At 38.4% G+C, this 21,706-nt stretch overlaps 1 protein-coding gene across 1 annotated transcript in view; it reads right to left on the reverse strand.

Annotated features, from left to right (window-relative positions):
- Positions 1–845: 845 nt before the first annotated feature.
- LOC140647194 (vasoactive intestinal polypeptide receptor 1-like) overlaps positions 846–21,706 on the reverse strand; it is a 29,546-nt gene continuing 8,685 nt past the window's right edge. The window contains exons 2-13 of the mRNA XM_072851561.1: positions 20,675–20,774; positions 16,887–16,994; positions 16,012–16,121; positions 13,106–13,203; positions 11,847–11,979; positions 11,256–11,409; positions 9,258–9,318; positions 7,299–7,368; positions 6,331–6,422; positions 5,193–5,322; positions 3,792–3,833; positions 846–1,034 (exon numbers count right to left, since the gene is read on the reverse strand). Of these exons, the coding sequence (XP_072707662.1) occupies positions 846–1,034; positions 3,792–3,833; positions 5,193–5,322; positions 6,331–6,422; positions 7,299–7,368; positions 9,258–9,318; positions 11,256–11,409; positions 11,847–11,979; positions 13,106–13,203; positions 16,012–16,121; positions 16,887–16,994; positions 20,675–20,774 (1,287 nt within the window). The remainder of the gene's footprint in view (positions 1,035–3,791; positions 3,834–5,192; positions 5,323–6,330; positions 6,423–7,298; positions 7,369–9,257; positions 9,319–11,255; positions 11,410–11,846; positions 11,980–13,105; positions 13,204–16,011; positions 16,122–16,886; positions 16,995–20,674; positions 20,775–21,706) is intronic.

Below are 21,706 nucleotides of genomic sequence, written 5' to 3' on the forward strand. Positions count from 1 at the left end.
ACAGTTTAATTGTGTATTTCATTGATGGATCCAGCCAGCCTTCAAGGTTATGGTGGCAGATCTGTTCCAGCTACACAAGGACCAGCATCTGGGCACTAAGAGTAAGTCTGTAAGTTATTCTGAGCTCAGGGTAACCCAGCTGGCATACTGCATTGGGTTTGCTCTATGTTCTTCCTTCATACACACATAATGTGCCTAATGATCAGCTACTCCATGTTTTCCCATGGACAAGAAAGGGCTTGGGGTCCTCTGGCCGAATTTAATCTCTCTGTTCAACAGGCATGGAAGAAAAAAACCCAAGCACATAATGTAACTCGTTCTTTTTTTGTGTCACTCTTGAGGCACCTTGAGATTCCTTTTGAAGGAGGTTGCTGCTCTATAGGTAGGTGCTTAGCAAGTTTCTGCGTGTAATTCCCATTAAGTTGTCTCAAGTTGTCTCAAAACAACTAGTAAAACATCACTAATTGTTATGGCAAACCTTTGCCACCCCATAACTCTTTCAAATGAAGATTAGGAATAGTGGTCTCGAAAACAGAAAATTTCAGGAAACACTAACAAACGCTTGACAAACATGTTGGGCCCGGCAGGAATTAATGTAGTTGTGGTTTTTTGGGTGCTAACCTGTTGATTCACACAAGCTCAAGGTCTGGCTTTTTACAACAAAACAAGTGGATTTTTTGTGCTTAAGGAGAGAGAGAACCAGGGTTGTGAGATTGTTCTGTACCAGGTGAGAAAAGCAGCTCGCAGAAGGCTCTTGACACTATGGAAAGCCATGAAGGATCCAAGCTGGCAATCTCTTAGGTAGTATGTTACAATGTCACAGCAATTCATCCTGCTAGAAAAGCTCAGACAGAAGTTACACCATTCTGGTACACAGATGTTTTCCTTTTTGGACTGATTTTTTCAAGCAGTGATAACTGAGTGACATAGTTGACTGGACTGTTTTCTCTGGACAAAGTCCCGTGTTTGTGTGTGAAGTTCAGGTATTCTTGATACTGCCATTTGCACAGTTGTTTCTTCAGTTCACTTTGAACCTATAGAAAAGGAATTTAAAAACAATCAGAAAATTAAAACTTAGTGGGCATTGAAGGTAAAATATGCCAAAATGTCTGCCTGACTACTTAGCCCAGATGCACAAAGGCACTCAAATCAATCAGGATTAAGCCTTAACACATTTTTAGAACTTAAACTATGTCCCTATTCACTTTTGAAAATAAACAGACTTAATTTTCAAAATTCAGAGGATGATAGGAAATTTTTTTACTACCGTTTCTTTGTTTATTGTTGTAGGTCTGCTTCATAAATATTTCTACCTTTTTGTATAATTTCTGTTTTTCCTCATACTGAATCTTCTGTGCCTCCTTGCTGTGACCTGCTATGTGCAATAAGGGTCCTTCTCCAGCCTTTCAGTTTATCCAGATTGAAATATCTCTTAAAGATCTGTTACTGACTCTGAAGATACTGAATCGACTTGAACACATATTACATTTCTGAGAGGTCTCAGGGATCCTCAAAAGCATAGGCAAAACTAATTTTTTTACCATCTGACACACAACAGGTAGGTTGAACAACCCTGGAGGTCCACAGCCTGCTATTGACACTATTGGAACTGGGGTGAGGGGACAGTGGGAAAGTAGGGAACAGTGGGAAATTAGGTTCTGTTGCCCTACATAAAGCAGCTTACACTCAAAGCTGTAGCAGAGGGAGAGCAAGCAGGTGCAGGGAACACCCAGTCCTTGCCACCATTCACACGAGCAATCGGCTCCTGTGGATTAATTGCTCGCTGTGCCCTGGTACCTCTGTTGACATTCACCTTCATCTCCCTCTGGTTCTCCTGCGAGGGGGGTGGCTCTCCTGAATGTCTACAAAGTAATTTACAAATCCCATCCTAAACTAAGAAGATATGTCAAATGCTTCTAACCACATAGTTGCCATCTTCTGTGGCTGTCATTAGTACTGAAAATCTATGACAGTGTTACAGTTGTAGCACCATTAGCACAAACTTACTCCAAATTAAATGCAGAAATAAACTGTTTAGTGAAACCATTAATTCTCACATGGGATGTATGTATGGACAAATGTGATTTAAGTACTTTGAACTTAGGAATTAATCTAGTAATTCTATTATCTAAACCTCTACTAGGTACGGGCCCTACAGAGACGCACAGAAAGGAGGGTGGGACATGCAGAAGTACATCTTGGACATCAGGGCTCCCTGAAAGTCACTGGCAATATTTATCATTGAGGTGGCCCCTATTCTGCCTTTATTCCCTCTGTTAACCACACAGACATGCCAGTCTCAGTGTGCGACATCAAGTGTGGATAGAACATGCCCTCTGGGCTTTCAAGACTCTAGTAAATAAAAGGGGCCTTCGTTCACCAACCCAGTACTCCAGTACTATCCCAGCAAGCTCACGGCCCTTCAAGACTCCTGTGTACCTTATTCCAAAAAAACAGGACATACAATACCAGCTTCATCCCATACAGATACCACCCTGCTTGGCAGCAGCACAGTCTCTCACATTGTTGCAGATACTTAAAACTGAAGGAACACACACAGAGAAAATATTAGTTTTGATGATTGCAGGGAACCATAACAGATGCAGGAAGGATCCACTGCCAAGTTGTAATGAGTGGCCAATCTGCTCCAGAAGCAGTTATCCCTAAGCAGCATGGATGCAAGCCAACGCGTACCATTTAGTCTTGGGGCCAGAGATCACTCTCTGCCTGACCCTTTTTTAACACCTAGTACATTTGTGTGTTGCGAGGTACAATATGCAAGATATTTAAAGGCGGTTGGCAAGGAGTCTACGCAGACAGAAGGCAGGTGGGAAGTAGAGCATTCTGTATTTACAGTTAGTCCTGAAGGCACTCTCTCAGAACAGCACTAGAATGGCCATTAGAAATTGTTTTCCTAAGTAACAAATGTATTTTAGGCATAATTCATCCTTGGGTAGGATTAATTTCACTTCCATTTAGCCACCTCTATGAAAATGTTCAGAGTAAGCTAGTGGGGAGACTGAGGCACTGTTAGTGGGTAATTCTTCTCATCTAACCTACACACTTTTCTGAGGATGTGGATGTGTTTTTACATTTTCTCACAGCTCTTGTTTCATGGCTTTTGGGGAAAGTGCAAGCAAATTCTGGCAATCCATACAGTGTTTACACAAGGAAATCCAGATAACTTTCCTCCTTTCTGTGGGAAGCTGTTAGTTTTTAAAATGACAGGCTCTCCAAAATGTACTACAGCGAATTTATCAAAATTCTAACAATGTTACAAAAAACAGGAAAAAAAGTGTTCGAACAAAACTCCTAAAAACACACAGGCTGCCCTGGAGAAGGGAAAGGGAAACGGAAAGGGAAAGGGAAAGGGAAAGGGAAAGGGAAAGGGAAAGGGAAAGGGAAAGGAAAAGGGAAGAAACTCACTAGGAGAAAATAAACCTAAAGAAAGTAAGGAGTGTTACAAACTTTCCATTGAGACATCATCATGATAGCTATTGGACATAAAGCAGAAAAAAGTCCCCTGACAGGAAAGTCACCAACCATTTGTAAAGGGTCATTGCTTCAAAGCTTATTTTGTGTCCTTCTGTCAGAACTGTATGAATACAAATAAAGTCAACAAAGGTACCAGGGGAAAAAGACATATGGGTATTTCATGCTTTCAGGAGCAGATCAAGGAACAGATCTGTTCCAGAAATAGGAAAAAAACCCCAAAACCAAAAAACAAACCAAAAAGAAGAGAGGCCCATGAGTTTAAAAGGTTTTGATAAACTTACATACTTGCTACTCACCTCTGCATTTGAGAAGCAATATAGAAGAGCGACAACAAAACCCTAGGACAGGGAGGGTAGGGAGAAAAAAGACAACCATCAGGATTTAAAGCACAGAATCAGAGAAAGACATAAGGTTTCATTCAAAATTTGAGTAAGACAACAAAAATACCTATTTTCCATTGTTCCATTGGAATTTAGGTGATGTGGCACTATTTATCGGGTTTTCATAACAGGATTAAATTCCTCAACGGACTTGCGACACTGTATGTCTATTATTGCCCTTGTATGGAGACACTAAGGACTAATTTACTGTCTACTGTATCCTACAAACAAGTTCTTCCTCAGATAAGGTAGTAGGGACCTCTGTCTTGTTCAAGTCTATATTTACAGTAATAAATAAACCCTATATTTACAGGGTGAGAACCTGCTCTTGTTTTGCATCTTTACTGCAAAAGTAAAGTTTATCTTAAACTATCTTATTTCACTCACAAGACGATGGCTGTGTACAAAACAAACCTATTGGGAAAGGTCTTGGGTTCATATTCACCCAGAACTACAGTCAGACATTGTCTGGGGGAGTGTTCGTCAACCAGAAGCCAAGTCATTTTACAGGCTGTGCAAACACAGGCAAACACTGGAGAGTGTTAGACTACATCTGTATTAGTAAACTGAACAAGGCACAGCCCTGAACACTGACCTTTGCTTCTACATGTTGTTAAAATGTCAACGTGGTCCATGACACAGCTTTGTGTCAGGCCAACAAGTATTTTCCCAAACAGTGTCCAGCCATGGTTGAGAGGTAAGCAAAGAAGAGGGATCATTTTCAACACAAAGGAACATGGACAAGCTGTTGTGGGGTACAGGGGAAAGGGGAAGGAAAAAGGCCTCAGCTGTTTATTACAAAGTGTACCATACCCAGGCCCTGGCCCTCTCAAATCCAAGATATTGTTCGGAACAGTGGTATAGCAAAATAAAAGAAATTAAGAATTATTAACATAATGGATTCATTACTGCTAAAGGGTAAGGGCAGAACAGGTTGTTATACATTATCCTTATTTTTTCAATCCTCTTATCATCACCTTTATTATAAGTGGAATTAGTTTCAATCAGCTCACCTTAATCCATAGATTGGTCTTCATGGTACTCAGTCATTGTTATTCAATAAAGTTAGATGTATTTTTTTGTGATTATTAATATGAAGTCTGAGTCAGAACTCAAAACTAGTGTGAGATTTCAAATAACAAGATAAGATAACAAACAACAGAAAGAGCTTGTGAAGGAATAAGATGGAATGTGTGTGCTGAATTTAGACACATTATTAAAACCTGCTTTAATAACCAACATAAAATGTAAAAATCCTGAGCGTGTGGTGTTTCAGCCCAAACCTCTTAGGACTGATAAACATTTTGTCCATCTTACCTGAAAAGAACCCAAGCCCAGCTCAATATAAAGGCGAGCTTCCAGACCAGTGCTTTCTGGGAAAAATGCAAATACAATGTAGTGCACTCCAAAGAGGGGGATCAAGAGTAACGTGGATTTAGCAAGTCTCCTGACAAACCAAGAATTAAAGAACAATGCACTGTTAGAAATATGGAATTAGTGATAGCAATTATATGTGGGAACAAATTTTAATACAAAGGACAGCTCCAGAATGGAGGCAACTACATCCAACAAAGTTATAGGAAGATTACTTTCCGCCACTCCCACCATCAGCACCTGGTGAAAAAAGATGAACAAATCAACATGCAATTGTTCTGGATTGACCTTTAAGGGTTCTTCTCCCTGCTATACATGCAAAAACAGGGGCACCAAACTAAGTACTCTGATCTACTCTCCTGAGACTAATCTCAATCACATGTAGGTATCCCCCATATAAGTGTCTCAACGTCCAAAACTGTCAATGGAGATCTAATCATCACTGTCCATAAGACTTGATTCAGTTGCTTAAATGGTGGTGTGAGAGCCACTGCTGATGTCCTAGGGTATTCTGCTTGGCCTTCAGCTCACTCCAGAAGGGCACAGGTTTACGCTAGGTCCTGTGCCATAACCAACAGCCATACCTACATATCTTAGGATGAGTCAAATAGCTCGCTAGAGTCCTCTGACTGCATTGATGAAATCCTCATTGATTGTGAAGGGGATCATAAACAGGAAGGACTAGGTTCAGTTACCAGAACATCAGCATCATGTTACGGTTAAGAATTTAAAGAAAATTATCTGCATCTCTCTCTGTGTGGCCATTTGTGTGGAAAGGATTGGAAGATAGATGGATGCATTACCTGACATTTAGTGTTTACACTTTCAAGATGGGTTCTGTTGGAGTTGTAATACTTTATATTTTACTTTTCTCATTGTCCCCAGTACATCCACCCCACCCTCCTCCCCCTGAAGTAAAAGAGACAAGATATTTGGGATGAAAAGGAAAGTTTACATTGTTATTAGTTCTGGGGATTTCTCTTTCTATTAGTTAGGAGTAGAACATTTTGTGCTCCTGCCCATAAAACATCTCTTATAGCAGCTAGAATGGGTCAATATCAACAAACCCAGAAATACTTACACAAAGTGGCTTGAATGGCTCCCTCCTCCCTCTTGAGATTTCAATTTATGGACTAGAATTCTGATCACATTAATAAATATAATAAAGTTAATCTGGAAAGACAAGACAAAATATGTAAACTTACTACAAATCAAGACATATCTTCAGTTGATACAAATTAACTGAAAATTCCCAGTTATAGGAATTGCACCGGTATAAACCAGTGAAGATCTGCTCACAGATCAAATCAATAGCATTAGAAATAGTATTATTTTCCCACCAATATATAGTTATACATAAAGATGTGCTGAAAGTTATGTTGAATGAATACAGACCTACATATCTCAATATCAGTTTCTCTCTGATATTAAGTCCTAGTATTCACTGTCAGCACCTCGCAGATCTTACAAGTCTAAATAGTCCCCCCTGTTCCCTTCATTGTTTATGACAGGGATTATAACAGATACAGTCCTAAATGACATACTGTTTCCTTCCTAAATTTAGATGGAATGAATGTGTGCATAAGGGAGACTTTTTTGTCTGAAGTTTACATCGTAAGAACTCATTTTAAAAATATACTAGATAAAATGAACTATATGTATTTCTTGCATTAAATTAGCTTCATATTATCTAGGAGTCTTGCCAATATGGATTGCCTTTCTTCAGAAATGACTTACAGAGACACAGACACAACTATGGTGTGTGGAATGGAGGTGTCGAGGTGATTCCTTTATGTCCTAGCATGAGTCTTGAAAATATAGGGTTTACCCTTTAGATTGTGTTTTAGGGTGTTTGAGGGGACACACACACCCCAAAAAAACCCCAGCAAAAACAACAGCAACAAAAACACATGCTATACAATAAATTCCGACTATTTTAAATTCAATACCATAGCATGTGATATTGCTTTTCTCCCAGCTTACTGAAAGGAGACACTAACTTAGCTTTCACATTTCAAAAGATACTCAAGACAAAATGGAAAAACATACTAATACAGTTAGCAGAATGGGGCCTTTGATGATCCATAACACTACTCCATTTTCATCATCATCCCAACATCTGAAACAGCAAACAAAACCAGTCATGTTATCTATCCCATGTGAGCTTTTCCCAACACATGAAGGTATTTCTGTCACAGAATAGGAAAGTGATAGACACTAAGTTTTAAATCACTATTTAAAGGCCCCCTGCCATTACTCGTACCCTGATACAACTCTCAAAGTCTCTGTGCAGCCCAATCTAAAGGAAGTTTATTCAGTAAGAGGCAAGGGTTGAAGAACGAAAACATAGTCAAGAAACACACATTTGTATTTTCAGGCTTCTTTCCTGCTCTTCTGTTGAGAAAGTGACTGTTTTACAGGGTACAAATCAGAGACTAAACTACTGTGCATCCACAGAAGTAATGACTTTGGGGTCATGAGGAAATAGGCAAGAAAAATCTAGAGCCCTAGTGAAGGTACTCTGAAGGGAGAGAGCAGAATGGGCTTTTGGTCCTTGTTTTGAGGCTTTCATGCATTTAACATCAGTAACAGTCCAGCTTAACTCCCTTCAGTCAAGTGCCATACATGCTAGGTTATATCATGCTCCCTCTTCTTGTATTTTCCCTTCCAGTTTTGTGACACAGGATATTTGGCTGCATAACGATAAAGCTTACAGATGGTGGCTTATCCCATCAGGCCTGAGTGTCAGGTGTATCTTTGCAATGTGAGCAATGTGAGTTCAGACAAGCTGTGTCTGAAGAACTTGGCTTACTAGGCTATTAGGTAAAAGATGAGTGGTTCTGATACTGTAGTTTGTTTATATATCTAATACTAGAAGAGCAACCAAATGAATGGAGGATCTACAATGAGATTCATCTGACTGTGTAGATGTCTTCATCTATTCAACTTCCTTTCCTTTGCAATCAGCAGGACACAATTAATCTCATCTTAAAGTGGACATCTAAAATACATCAGAGAAGTAAACTGAGCAGGTAGGCACTTTGCTGGAAGAGCACCCGAAGTTCAGACACTTTTCAGCCCCCTCTTTAAGCCTGTGAGAACTTGTTGGAGCTCTTGTTCCTGCTTTCCACTGTTCTCTGAACTCTCTCCGTAACTGGAGTATCTTGTGCCAGATTCTTCTGCTACAGATCCAACAGATAAACCCAGCAATTCTTTGGAAGAGGAGCAGTGGGAAAGGAGGAAAAATGAAATCTTCCTTTCACCTCACCTGGCTACAAAAAGGAAGCACATGATGTGGAAAGGTTCGACCACTTCCACTTATGAAACATTACAGTGGAGAACTTCTTCTGCAGATGTACTGCAGTAATATAAAGAAAGGAAAATAGGATGTGCCAAATGTGGTGGACCATAGAACTTACTGCTTCTACATCATTAATCTGAGGCCTGAGCAGGTAGGTGTAAAATAATATCTTTTCCAACTGATCATCCATGTGAAATGACCTGAAGGCTTTCAGGGAAGCTTTTAGTAAATGATCATCTGCTTTATACCTGGGTCTCATATTAAAAGATAAAAATAAAGAAAAAAAATAAAAAAGACGCAAATAACTGAATGGAAATGAAAGAAAAAACTACTTATCAGGACACTGTGTTTGTTTGGGAGGTACTTATTTGAAGAGATTAGGGTTAGTAACTTATGGCTGATTTTATACAGAAGCAGTGATTTTTTTAAAATATAATTATTTCAAGGACTGGGCATTAGGAAACTAAATGAAATTTCAATGCTTACTATGATATTTCCAGGTTTTATTACTCCATATATGCACATCAAAATCAGAAGACTTAAAACTATTTTCTCACTTGTGTATGAAGTTTAAAGATTAGAGGGACAACTTTGGAACAATTTTTTTTGTTTTCCTGGGTTTTTATATCTATTTTTTCCCCATCAGCAAATCAAAATACAATACAAAATAGGATGTCCTTGGCTTTCTTATCCAAGCTCTAACTTACCCGGTATTTTGTCGAAGGATTCTTGTGAGGACCCAAGCAAACATCACAGCAGTGGGAGCTCCTGGACAATTCAACAGGGAACACACAATATAATTGTTTTGAATACTGTGTCCCATGGAAATTTTATTCCAAGAAGGTTCACAGTGCAGCAGATTGGATGTACATTAAAGGTCAAACAATGGGCCAGACAATTTTAAATAACTTTATGAACGAGCTTAACTCACTGTTCAGGGAAACAAAAAAAAAGGACAAAAAAAAAGCAGAAGAATGAAATAAAACCAAAGGAGAATAGGGGATGTTGTGAAACTATCTTTTAAAAAATAACAGCTAAGAATTACTTGAAGGTTCGGATATGAATTACGAGCACTTGTGAAGCTGGAAGAATCACTTATTTAGCTAAAGCTCTTTCATCTTTTGAATTGTGGCTAGCATGCAACTCTCTACACTAGCTGGAAGAGTTCACATTTTTGTCCTAAGGAGCCTCTACTGATCACTCTAGACTCATCAGCTGATGAGCATTCCATGAAAATTTAGCTAAATCCATGAATTGGTGATTTTTAGCCTCACTTTGTCACTGCTTATCCTTCTGCTTTTTTTTTTTTTTAATTAGATCTATAAACTAGCAATTGCTTTTGCTCTCATTCTGTGGAATCAAATTTCCAAAGACTAAGTGACTTTCAAAGCTGCCACAAAAGGGACTCTCATCTGAAGCAGGTGACATTTTCACTGATAAATCTAAGGAAATATAGGTAATATATTTCTAAGTATCATTTGAGATCTGTAGGAAAGGCTCAGAAGTTGTCCGTCCTAATTTTAGACCTTTGTCCAAGGCCTTTAAGTTGGGACCATATGCAGTTCAAGTTGCCTTTTCAATTAATCAAGATAAATATTTATATCCGTAACACCTAAGATCTGAGTTGCACCTGAGATGTCTCTCACTTTCCATTGACTATAGAAGGAGATGAGGATTACTATATTATTAATTGAGGTGTTTCCTGTGCTATCTTAAGTTAGCTGTGATTAATCAAGGTCTAAGCACCTAGTTTCAGGGTATCATAATTGGAATAGATCCAAATTAACATCCCCTTTATAAAATTCAGACTCTTAACATTAAATTACATTTAAAAAGTCTGAGAATCTGAAGATGAAGGATAAATTACTATGAATTACTATTTACTTCATGAGAATTTGAATTTCACTCCTAAGCCAAAAATGTCATGTAACCACTCAATTTGGGTTCCTCCATTTCAAAATAGCCAAGATGAGGTACAAGAATATCTGAGAGTCACAATAAACAATTCTCTACAGTGAATGAAATTTTATGTATTACATGCACTTATTCTAAAAATCAGAGTTAATTTTAATTGCTATATAATCTCAAAAGATTCCCTAAAGCGAGAAGGCTTCTGGAAAAAGTAGAATTTTTTGATTCCTAGGCCTGAACTCAACATGATTTAAGATCAATCTATCTAATTCTGCTTAGTAAAAGCAAATGTCAACTTAAAGTTAGTCACCCAAACTTCTTTAGTCAGTGGAGGAAGGCAACATGTTTCCAGGATGTTATCCAGCCACATTACTCATCTTCTTGAGGACTAGATTAATCACCACCACAGCATGCATACCTCACTCTACTGACTGCAGGAGAAACCTGTAGAGATATTTTAGATTAGATGGCTAACTTTTAAATTACTGTAGTTGCATGAAATTAATTCCAATCATAAAGACGAATGCTGTAGTCTTTCAAGTAGGCATATCATAGTGCTTCTAGTAATCCATCCTATCCTCTCCTTCAAAGTTTTGAACAGTTAAATATCTAACAAGATAAGAAGAAAGACAGAATAATGGCATGGTTTTGATGTAGTAGTACTGGATGAATGGGCAACTTCATCAGAAAGGTGGCACCTTTGATAGGCACCTTTTATCTCAGAACAAACATTTTATCTAGATCTGAAAGGAAATAGAAATACTAAATAACACAAAGAGGAAAAGAGTACTAACCCCAGCCAGTAAATATGAACCACCATACATACTGCCTGTCCGAAACAAACGTCAGCAAAAGCAGTGTTTGCAGGTATATCCCTTCTATAAGAAGCCAGAAGAAATTGGCTAAGATACTGAACTGGAAGAATGCCACAGCAGCCTTACAAGCAACCTGGAAATGCAGAAGAAGAAAAAAACTATTAGGTCTACTCTCCACTGTGTCTGGTTTCTCTGCAAGTATAGGCAAAATTCTGCAAGTATAGGCACAAGAATGAAGAAATTATTACAAGATTTCAGCAGGTTTGGGATTCCATCATTTTGATTGACTTTACTTCAGTTTTTTGAAAGGGAAATGTTAGCCCTCTCTTATAGATGAAATTCTTTACTGATAGAAATTGTTACAGCTTCATTAGAGTCAACAGACCTGTACCTTATATATCAAAGCTGAATGTAGCTATAGCACTTGGTCTTTGGGTTTCTGTAGCATTGTTTATTTGAGATTTCAGTTCTAGCAAACTAAAGAGAAATAGGATTAAGAAATCTCCATGTTCCCTTCAGGCCAAGAATTAAATGTTAAATCAAGGATTAGAGAGAGGGGAAGTTTAGTACCGTTGACATTAGGCAGTGGTCCATAGTTTCATCTGCAAACAAAACCGCATCTTTGGTGAAAACAGCAATTGCTCTCAGGATAAAGGAGACAAACAGGTGCATATGGATGTAATTCCGTGTACAGTGGAATTTTCTGACATGGAAAGAGAAAATAAAAATTCTTCTTCAAGAGAAATTTATCATGGTCTCATCAAAACTCAGACAGGAATAGAGGGTGACTTCAGACACTTTCCAAAGCAAATAAATGATCTGTCACTGTTTAAGAGGGAGCTAGACACAAGGGAGCAGAGCAGTTACTATCTGTTTGAGCTAATAAAAGTGCTAGTATAATTGTCCTTGAATCACCACACATTTAAAAGAGGTGCCAGAGGCAGAGAGTAACTCTGGGCCTCTTGGGCTATATTGCAATAATGCCTTTTAATTATTCTAAATAGCATTTTTTGTTGAATAAGCTTGCAACAGGCTCTTCAGCCCCTTTCTGGCCGGAGGAAAACAGAGTATTGAATAGGTGTCAGTTGCATGTTGTGGGATGGCTGCCGGAGAAGTAGCTGCCTTACCCTAGACTGCATTTCCGTAGACTGCCTTGTCCACAGTTTGACCTTGAGATGATGGAATCTCCTTCAAGGTTTGCACAGATCAGCCTCTTGGTCCTGGGTCTCTCTATAAGTAATATGACCTTTGAGACTGCAAATCCTCTCGTTAGGAAGCTGCTTCTCTGCTCTGCACTCCTGTGTGCAGAGTAAGCTCAAGGCTTTTGTCCAAGTGCATTGGAACCAATCAAAAACAGGATCCATTTCCTAATATCCAACATCATCAAATGTGACATTTAAATTTCTTTAAATGTCTTTCTATAGCTCCCAATTATGGAAGCAATGGTCTTTCACAGAGGGAATGGACAGTTTAGATTTACTACTGGTCCAGGGACACGAGACATTCAGTTTCTGCAGAGTATGTCCTGCTATGCACTGGAGGAACAGTTATCTTATGTTAATGGTGATAACAAGCTGGAGCATTTTCACTGTATGGTGTCATTAGAGAGACTAAGATAGACTGTCCAGCCAGCTCTATTGTTTTAACATCTGCAGGGAAATGCCACAACATGAATAGAGAAGGACCCATTGCCATCAACGGTGTTATGTCTGAGAAGGATTTGAAAATAATAATAAAAAACCCCCACAAAACAAAAACACAGAGGGTTTGAGAGGAATTAGGATGAGGCTATATTAAGAAATCCTGAAAAAGAGACCATATATTTTTACCTGAAGGCAGCAAAGACAATTAGAGCTGTAATGAGTGAAGTCACTGATGCTGCATAGCCAGCAGTGTAGACACGCCAAAATGCAGAATAATATGATTTCTATGAGAAAAAGAGAACACAGATCAGTGCTGGTGGTTATGCAGCATGCATGCTGGTTTGCTTATTTCACTAAGATACATCTTCCCTTACTAGTCAGTCCCATCACCTATGTGCTGCTTTGCATTCTTAAGATCTGATTGAGGTTTTTCCCTCCATCGCTAAAACACCTTTTTTCTTTTGAATCCTACATAACCTTACACAATGGACAGGTTCCACAGCCCACAGGCTCATATGAAATAGTGACCCCTTTGAGCATGTTCAATAGGAAAATGTTACTTTTCTTAAGTAACTACATTTTCTCCTATAGGTACCTAAAGACTCTAGGGCACTGAAGCTTGCTGATGGGTGATTTGTGAATCTGTCGCTTTAGACTCGGGCCAGATTCTACTCTGTTTAGCCCAAAGGACATTTCCCACTGATTTGATAAGTGTTAATTTTCATAAACAGCTATAGTTAAAAGAAAAATAAAACTTGCATTTTGCAGGTGAGGAAACCAAAACACTGGGAAACAGTCACATCACACTGTGGAGGTAAGAAAGTTACAGCCAAGAAAATAACCTGACAGTCTTTAATTCTTTGGACAAACAGTTCATTCAGTAGCTGCATACTGTAACACTGTAAATTCTTTATAGTTCATTTGTTTGTTTGTTTTGCATTCAAATATCCTATGTCCCAAGAAAAATGAAGCATATTTATGTCACTTTAGCTATGCAAATTTTATTCTGATTCACTACAGGATCACCTAATTATTCAAAATCCCAAGAAACTAAATTATCTGAATCCAGGCAAATTTCCTCCTTGCAAATGCAATGGACACTTTGTTCTCTAATTGATCCAAACTCTGTTTATCCAAAAGGCAGCAATTCTAGGGTGAGACAACTGATTAGCAATTTTAAGTAGATCCATAAATAAATCATGCAACCCTGACAACCTAGAAATCATCCTGGTGTTTCTGAAATAGTCCTAATCTTTTATACAGTATTTTCAAAACACAGGTGAAAATTAGAAAATAGGTTCTTCAATTGAATAATGAAGTATTTTGATGAATTTTATCTGGTTTTGCAGGGTAGCTACAAAACCAACACTATATGCAGAAGACATCATAAGTCCTCACTGCAGATACAAAATACAAACAAGTGGTTCTCTTAGAATATAAGTGGGATTCTTCTCACCTACTTCCCTATGTTTACAATGCAGTAGAGCTTACTGTTCTTAACGTCCTTTTATAGACTTTTTGGGTTTGTCTGGAATAACAAACTAAACAGAGCCACAGCACAGACATGAGCTCTGCCCTGAAATCTTCCATAATGTTAAAATGTAAATATAGTCCTTCGCTTGATTTCAGCCTAGTCCAGCTACAGACTATGCCTGGCTTAGCACAAGCCAGGGACTGCTTGGAGAAAGCCAACCTGGTCTGGAGAGTAAAGGAGTTCAGCTTGTGGGTGAGAGCCATGCCATGGCAGCTGGCTGGATGGCTGGAGAACTGTGCACCAGAATACATGGCACCCTACCAGTCTCACACCCCTTCTGAACTGTTTGCATGGTTTCCAGCAACTTTCCAGAAGTTTTTTAAGCATTTATATTTCTAGCTTCCCCACAGGGTAAATAAGTACAAATATTCTCAGTTTACAGGTTGGGAATTGAGGTCCAGATATCTGTACTGCCTATTACATCTGTGCTTGAGTTTCTAAGTTCATGGAGCCAAATAGCTGATGCCAATTGTGTCTACACTTCCTAAAGATTCAGTTACCTGAATTAGTACTGCTGTGTTTGAGCTTTCATGCCTGGAGAACCAAAAACACTCACAAGGAATTATTTGAATTAGCCTTTTCTTTCATAGATTGAAGGCAGTCTACTGCTTCTATGAAAATAACACAATAGAAGGAGGAGGCAGTGATGTACCCTAGGAGCTAGTGCATTTGTACAAGATGTATGAGCCTTGCCCCATACAGACAGGAGATGATGGGATGGGGACACCCTTGTTCTTTCATGCTGGAACTGTCCCATTTAGCAAAGGTCAGAACTCGAGGCAGAAGCAGCGAGCGCATCTCTCTTAATCAACAACCTTCATCTGTGAGACAAAGCTCACCACTGAGGCACTAACACCACCAATGCAGTATGAGGTATTCCTATCCTGGGGCCAAGTCAATGATGAGGAACATGGAAATTTAAATCATATGAAGATGTGGGTGAAAAAGAAACACCCCTGGAGCCTAATTGAGCACCTAATGATGCTCTTCAGATAGGAAAAAGAGAGCTTCATTTCTTACTCCACTGAACACCTAAGATAAAGTGTGAAAATACTCAATGGCATCCAAGAGTTCCCTCCTAGAGATGTGCATTGACCACCATGCTATGAAGTTACGGAATTTTTTTCTCTGACTCAAAGAAAATCTGGAAAAACAAGCAACAGGAGGGAACCAAAGGAATTTTCCCTGAAAAATTCCCCACAGACTGGTTGATAGGGCTTCCCCAGGAGATGACTGCATGATGTGGATTCAAATGACCTCCCTCAGAGAACCAAAGTCTTTGTTAGGCAGGACAAGTGAACTAATCGTGAGTCTACTGAATAACACCAAAAGGAGACAATTGGATAGAGAGAAAAGTGCTACCTGCTACTTCTTTGTTTTATATTAAGCCTAATTCATTAAACAGTCTCTAAATATACCAAAAAGTTTGAGCTTGGCACTGAAGACGGGTAATTACTGGATTCTGACAAGGCTCATATGTGCGGGAGCATCCAGCTACTCAGCATACTCAAAAGAGGGTGCTCTGGAGATGTCCACAAGCAGGAAATAAAAAACTCACCTGATCCTCAGGCCCTTTACTGGAACCTTCATCGAATCCACAGGCAATGGTGTATGGTGGGAACGGTTCTGACCAATATGCCTCCTGTGTACAGTTCCTCTGAAGGAAGCCTTTAATGGTAAAACATATCAGAGAATGAATTATAGAGGGGGGTGTTCTTTAAGTTTTGACTTAATTTTTATTCCTAGGTTGATTCTGAATTTAGACACTTACAGGTCTAGTCAAGTTCAGCAAGATTAGGTATAGAGTCATAATATTTTATATATATGTAAATTTATATTTATATTAATATATATATATATAAAATTTGGAAAGTTGAGACAGATGTTCCCATTCATTTCAAGATCCAGTGGAACTTCTACAGTTCATATAGGAAATTCATTCTTCAAATTCATTTTTTACATAGAGGAAATCAAATTATGCAGTCTATCCTGCATTTACAACATAATTTGTGCTTGTGGACAACGTCCTGGGCCACCTGATCTAGCTTTGAAGTTAGATACAATTTTTGAACTTGGTCCTGCTCTGACTGGAGGATTGGACTAGATGACCTTTCTAACATTAATTATTCTATGACTTTATAAATCAGTGATTCTATGACATACTTATATTCCTTTATAACCTTAGCAATGTAGTGCAATTACCCATATTTTTTAGACCACCAAAGAGACTAGACAATTACTACAGAGTAACATAAAACAGAAGAGCGCCAAATATTGACCATAAGCCAAGATGTGTATCTGGATAATTACCCTATGTCAGCTGACATAAAATAGCATTGTGAATCAGGAAAATAAGTAAGTTACTGAATCTTTAATTATTACAATTTATTTTCAAAATATCTAGGGATAAGAAGAATAGGAAAAAAGTCTTGCCGTGGATATTGGTGATTTCTTCAAAAAATCTTGGACAGGGAACTTTAACCACTTCCCCAAAAGTGGCTCTGGGCCAGCAGGTTAGGCCATCCCAATCTCTGGTGCATCCTGAAAAAAAAAGTGCCTCTAAATAAAGAAACACACACAGAACATCACACAGTTGATCTTCCACAATGAGATTGTCTGTGGCTTTCCCACTAATTCACATGCATGAAGAAGAGACGCAGCAGGACATGTAGTCTGCAAGTGAAGGATTGTATTGTTTTCCTCTTCTCCTTGAATGTGTCGTCACTCACACATGCACTTGACATTCCATCTGGACCTTCCCCCACCTTATCTCATGACAGAATGTACCTGAAATTCAAGCAGACACAATCTGAAAGTCAAATCAACTGGAGCTCTCTTTATTGTTAAAACTAAAGTCACCAAAATAAAAATATGGAATAATTACTAGCACTTGAGATTTCTCATTACTGGTTTCAGAGTCTAACTGAAAAACATCAGACTCAAGAGCCTTAGTCTCTTGATTCCATGCTTAAAGTCTACCAATTTCACCTGACTCAAAGGAAATAAGGGCTGAAGTCCTGGTCTTAGGCAATCAATGGCATTTTTACAATGGACTTCAACAGGGATTAGATTCATCCCAAACTAGAACAACATCTCTCAGCATCATATACAATAATCATCATCAGGAGCAGGTCTGACTGGCTGGCATTCACGAGGTTCCCTAAACCGGAGGTTGCTAGGTGATGACACAGGGCATGCTACTAGCTATGAGTCCGATGAAAAGGGTTTTCAGAAGTTATAGTTAATCACAGCTTTGTCACAGATGCATCACATTGAGACTCAAGCTGTGGTCATGCAGTGTCTGTTGGCAAGTAGGTGTGGGTGCAGCACAGAAAAATCATCAGCATGTAAAGGTGCCTGAACCAATAAAAAAGGACCACACTGTAACCGAAACTAATCTCTAGATAGTCGTAAAGTGGCTATAAAGCAGTGCATGAGTTTCATTTGGGAGGTGTTATTTCTTTCACTGATTCTTTTCTGTTTCCTCTGTGACTGATGACATGGCAAATCTAAAATTGTCAAGAGCTGAAATGTGGAAGCAATATTACTTGCCTGTAGCTAAGCAAAGGTACTCTCTGGCTTCCGAAAGGATAGTCCTGATATTCTCCTGCAGCATTATCTTCACATTGCCCTTGAGAGGATGAAAGTCCTGGTATCCCAAATTTGCCAGATGGGAAAATAAAAGTCCTGATTCATTATCTCTAATTTTAATTGTCTAAAATATGTTAGCTAATCTTAGCTACATTCCCTCTGTAATCAGTAGAAAGAGACAGGGACTTCCAGCACATGATTCATCCCATATATTGGCAGCTCCTTTCTGAGGACAGGATGAATCACTTGCTGCAAATACCTAGGTCTCTCTGGTGATTATAGCCTACACTAGGCTGCTAATTTTCAAATGAATGAAGTCAGGTAATATGAGTCCCACTTAGACATGCAGTGGCCCACACATTTAGACTTAGGGACTTAAAGGGTCCCTCTTAGAGGGACTATAGTACCTTTGAGGAGCTGAGTCTACAGATCCATCATGTTTGGCAATGTGGGGTTAAAAAACAGAATCAGGTGGCCTTATGTAGGAGTGGAACCTGTATGTTTTCAGTCTGCTTCATTTCCAGTGACTTCTACAGTTTATATCAGAGAAACTGTTAAGTGCAGAGGCAGCAAGAGCATTTTACGCACCAAGGTTTTCAAGAGACTAATGATTGTGTAAGTCACCTGAGACTCCGTCAAGACAAATAGAGTAGGAATTCCATCAAGTAATGTTGACATCATAGATATTTAAGTCTTCTTCAGTAACCCAGGGCTCTTTCTTTTTTAGAAAATGGAGAAAAATAAACATTTTTAGAGCTTGATTCAATTGACCTATTTTACACATCTACTTCAAGATGAGAGGAATTGCACCCTGGACTCTACTGATGACACTCATTAGACACCGCTTTGTACAACAAGAATAAAGTGGAACCAATTTAGACTAAAAAGTCCACCACATAGACTAATTCCAGCCTGGATTCTCTGTGAGTGCTAAGAAGTATTTGTACAAATTGTGATCCTTCAGTTTGTCTCGTCAATTCCTGAAAACTGAAAGGCAAGCCAGGGATTTTTATCAGTCTTAGTCTAGTTTTAAAATATCCAGATAAAATATTGGGGATTAATTGTTTTTGCAGATCTAATGTTTCCTTTTAGACTGTATTGAGAAAGGCTGTACATACCAGAACAAATTTTCATTAAAGTTTTTCCATCTCTAGGGAATAAAAGGTGTAAAGGGGAGCTTTGAGAACATCAGAGTTGACAAGGTTCAAGATTTTTAAATGGTTTAACAGAAGTTTGAGCAGTTTTTATTTCTCTGAGTAGACTTTGCTACAAAGAGGATTCCCAAATCATGTAAATATTTCTCTGGTAAAGAGAAAATTACTTGGAATGTCATACTGTAGTGCATGTAATAAATCATTATAAAAAATGCCTGATTTTTGCCAGAACTTTTTTGGGTGGGTTACTGGGTGTTCCAAGTGCAAAATGTGTCCAGGAGGTATTCTGGACTTGATTAAAGGGGGGAAAATAGCACTAAAATAGAGTAAGCAAGTACAAGAGGGTTATCAGTCACTAGAGTGATTGGAAAGGCTGCAGAAAAATAAATTAAAAAATAAAGGATATATCCTGGGGGTTAGTCTCTAAATTTTGGTAGGCTGCTAAAGGCAGACTTCCAGGTGGTCGCAATACTTCTATTCATACCAAGTGCATGAGGCATCTTTGTCTCATAACTCCTCTGTAGAAAATGAACATCTGATAATTCATGCCAACTGAAAAATCTCACTGAGGTGGATTCATACTTTTCTAAGCAAAGTTGGCCAGAAAAAATATGACTGAACTTTTGAAAGAGTTTGAACATTTTGAAATTTCACTTTGAATCAATTCAAAACATGTCTCCACAATGCCAAAACCCCAGCTAAGAGAACCCCCTACACAGCATTTTAAAAATATTTTACAGGCTTTCTGAAATGTTCATTTTAATTTTCAAAATTTATATTTGAGCATGTAATAGATTTCAAAACACCACCACAATAAATCTTTTTGAACAAACAAAGAAACAAAGAACCTCCAAAAATGTAGAAATATAATATTTTGAAGAAGTTGGGATTGTTTTTTTCTTTCATTTTTTCGCAAAGAACATTTTTGCCAGATTGGAATGATTCCCAACACAATATAATTTCAGCATGCTTTTCAGTGTCTTCTGTGGAAGCTTCTTTACAGTTTTGGATATAAGTAAAGAACACACCAAATACTTTAGAAATGTAAGACATTCCAAGTAGGGTTTTCCTGCCCTAACTAAGCATCTAAACTTGTCAGGGTCTGAACTAATCATCTTAGTCTCATTCTGTAGTTGATAAAGAGAATTACGACTCCAGAGAATGATTCATCTCATCCTAAAATAAGCATCTAAACCAGAGGCAATGAAACATGTTCTAGGGACACCCATCTTCCTCCATTTACTTTAAGGGATTCTAAGAAGACAAGTCCTGACTTAGACATTGAGCTTTTAAAGATGTTTAAAATGAGATGAGGTGAAGTCCCAGGCTATAGAAGAAGCACTTCAAACTTTTAAGAAACCAAGTAAAATAAGAATTGCATCTTGACTCAGGAGAACAAATGGTATCTTGACATTGTGCCCCTGAAATGATATACAAAGGATATTTATATCAGAGCTTGACAATCAGGACCATTACCTTTAAGATCAAGTGAAACAGATTCATTCTTTTCTAAGCAGAGAGACTCCTCTTTGATCACCTGCTGGAATATCTTGCATTCTGGATGGATTCCCGCAACCTCAGTGAGAGAAAGACAAAACAAACCAAGAAGTTCTGTGATTATCAGAATGACAAGAGCCAGTTTTCTTTCCAGTTTGTACCTTGTGGCCGATACTTTGAGCTCTAAGAACGTGAAAACTCCACCTGAAGATTTTTCTGCAGAAAGGACAGGTAAATGGCAGAAAGAGGCTGTGATCTCATACATTTATCAATTTGTATACGCATCTGGATATGCATACTCATATGGATTCTTTGGTGTATCATAATAGCCAAGCTCACGTAGCACCTCTTCTCCAATGTGGACATTTATACCACCTCTCCTTTACATCTATGTTTTTCACAAAACTTAAATGGATTTCACAGTCGTTGGATCTCCACCTCTCTGTCAACTGGCCAAAATTGAATGAATCCATCAGCTATGGGAATATTCACAGTGAGTCCCCCAAACATGCATGCAGTCTGACCCCATAAAACAAATAATAAATACATTTATTTTAAAATAAGTGTTAGGGGGGTTTTTTAGTTAATTATTTTGGGTGTTCAGAACTACCTATTGGCAAAATACTCCTGTTTTGATTCTTGGGAGCTACCAAGAATCAAGTTTTCTTTATCGGAGGAATTAGCCCTAAACGTGACAATAAAGTCTTACTCTTCAGGAGTGTGTGCCTACTCTGCTTTGATGATGATACTAATAGAACGGGCTCCTCGTCTTCTTTGAAACCTTGATATTACAGTGTCATACAAATCACTCTACTGAGAGAGCATGGTGTAAGCTCTTCCCTTCTGAATGTAGTTGGCATAATTATAAAAATAGAAGCAATAAATAGGAGCAGAAATTTTATGTCCATTGGGACTTAAATAAGAAATACTGAAGTCCAAGAATTTAGAGAAATTAGAAAAATGATAGTCTTGGCCATAGTTTAATCTGACTGATTACAAAATTTTGTCAAC

The sequence above is a fragment of the Ciconia boyciana genome, chromosome 2 (genome assembly GCF_034638445.1).
Source record: "Ciconia boyciana chromosome 2, ASM3463844v1, whole genome shotgun sequence".
In the NCBI taxonomy this organism is placed as follows: Eukaryota; Metazoa; Chordata; class Aves; order Ciconiiformes; family Ciconiidae; genus Ciconia; species Ciconia boyciana.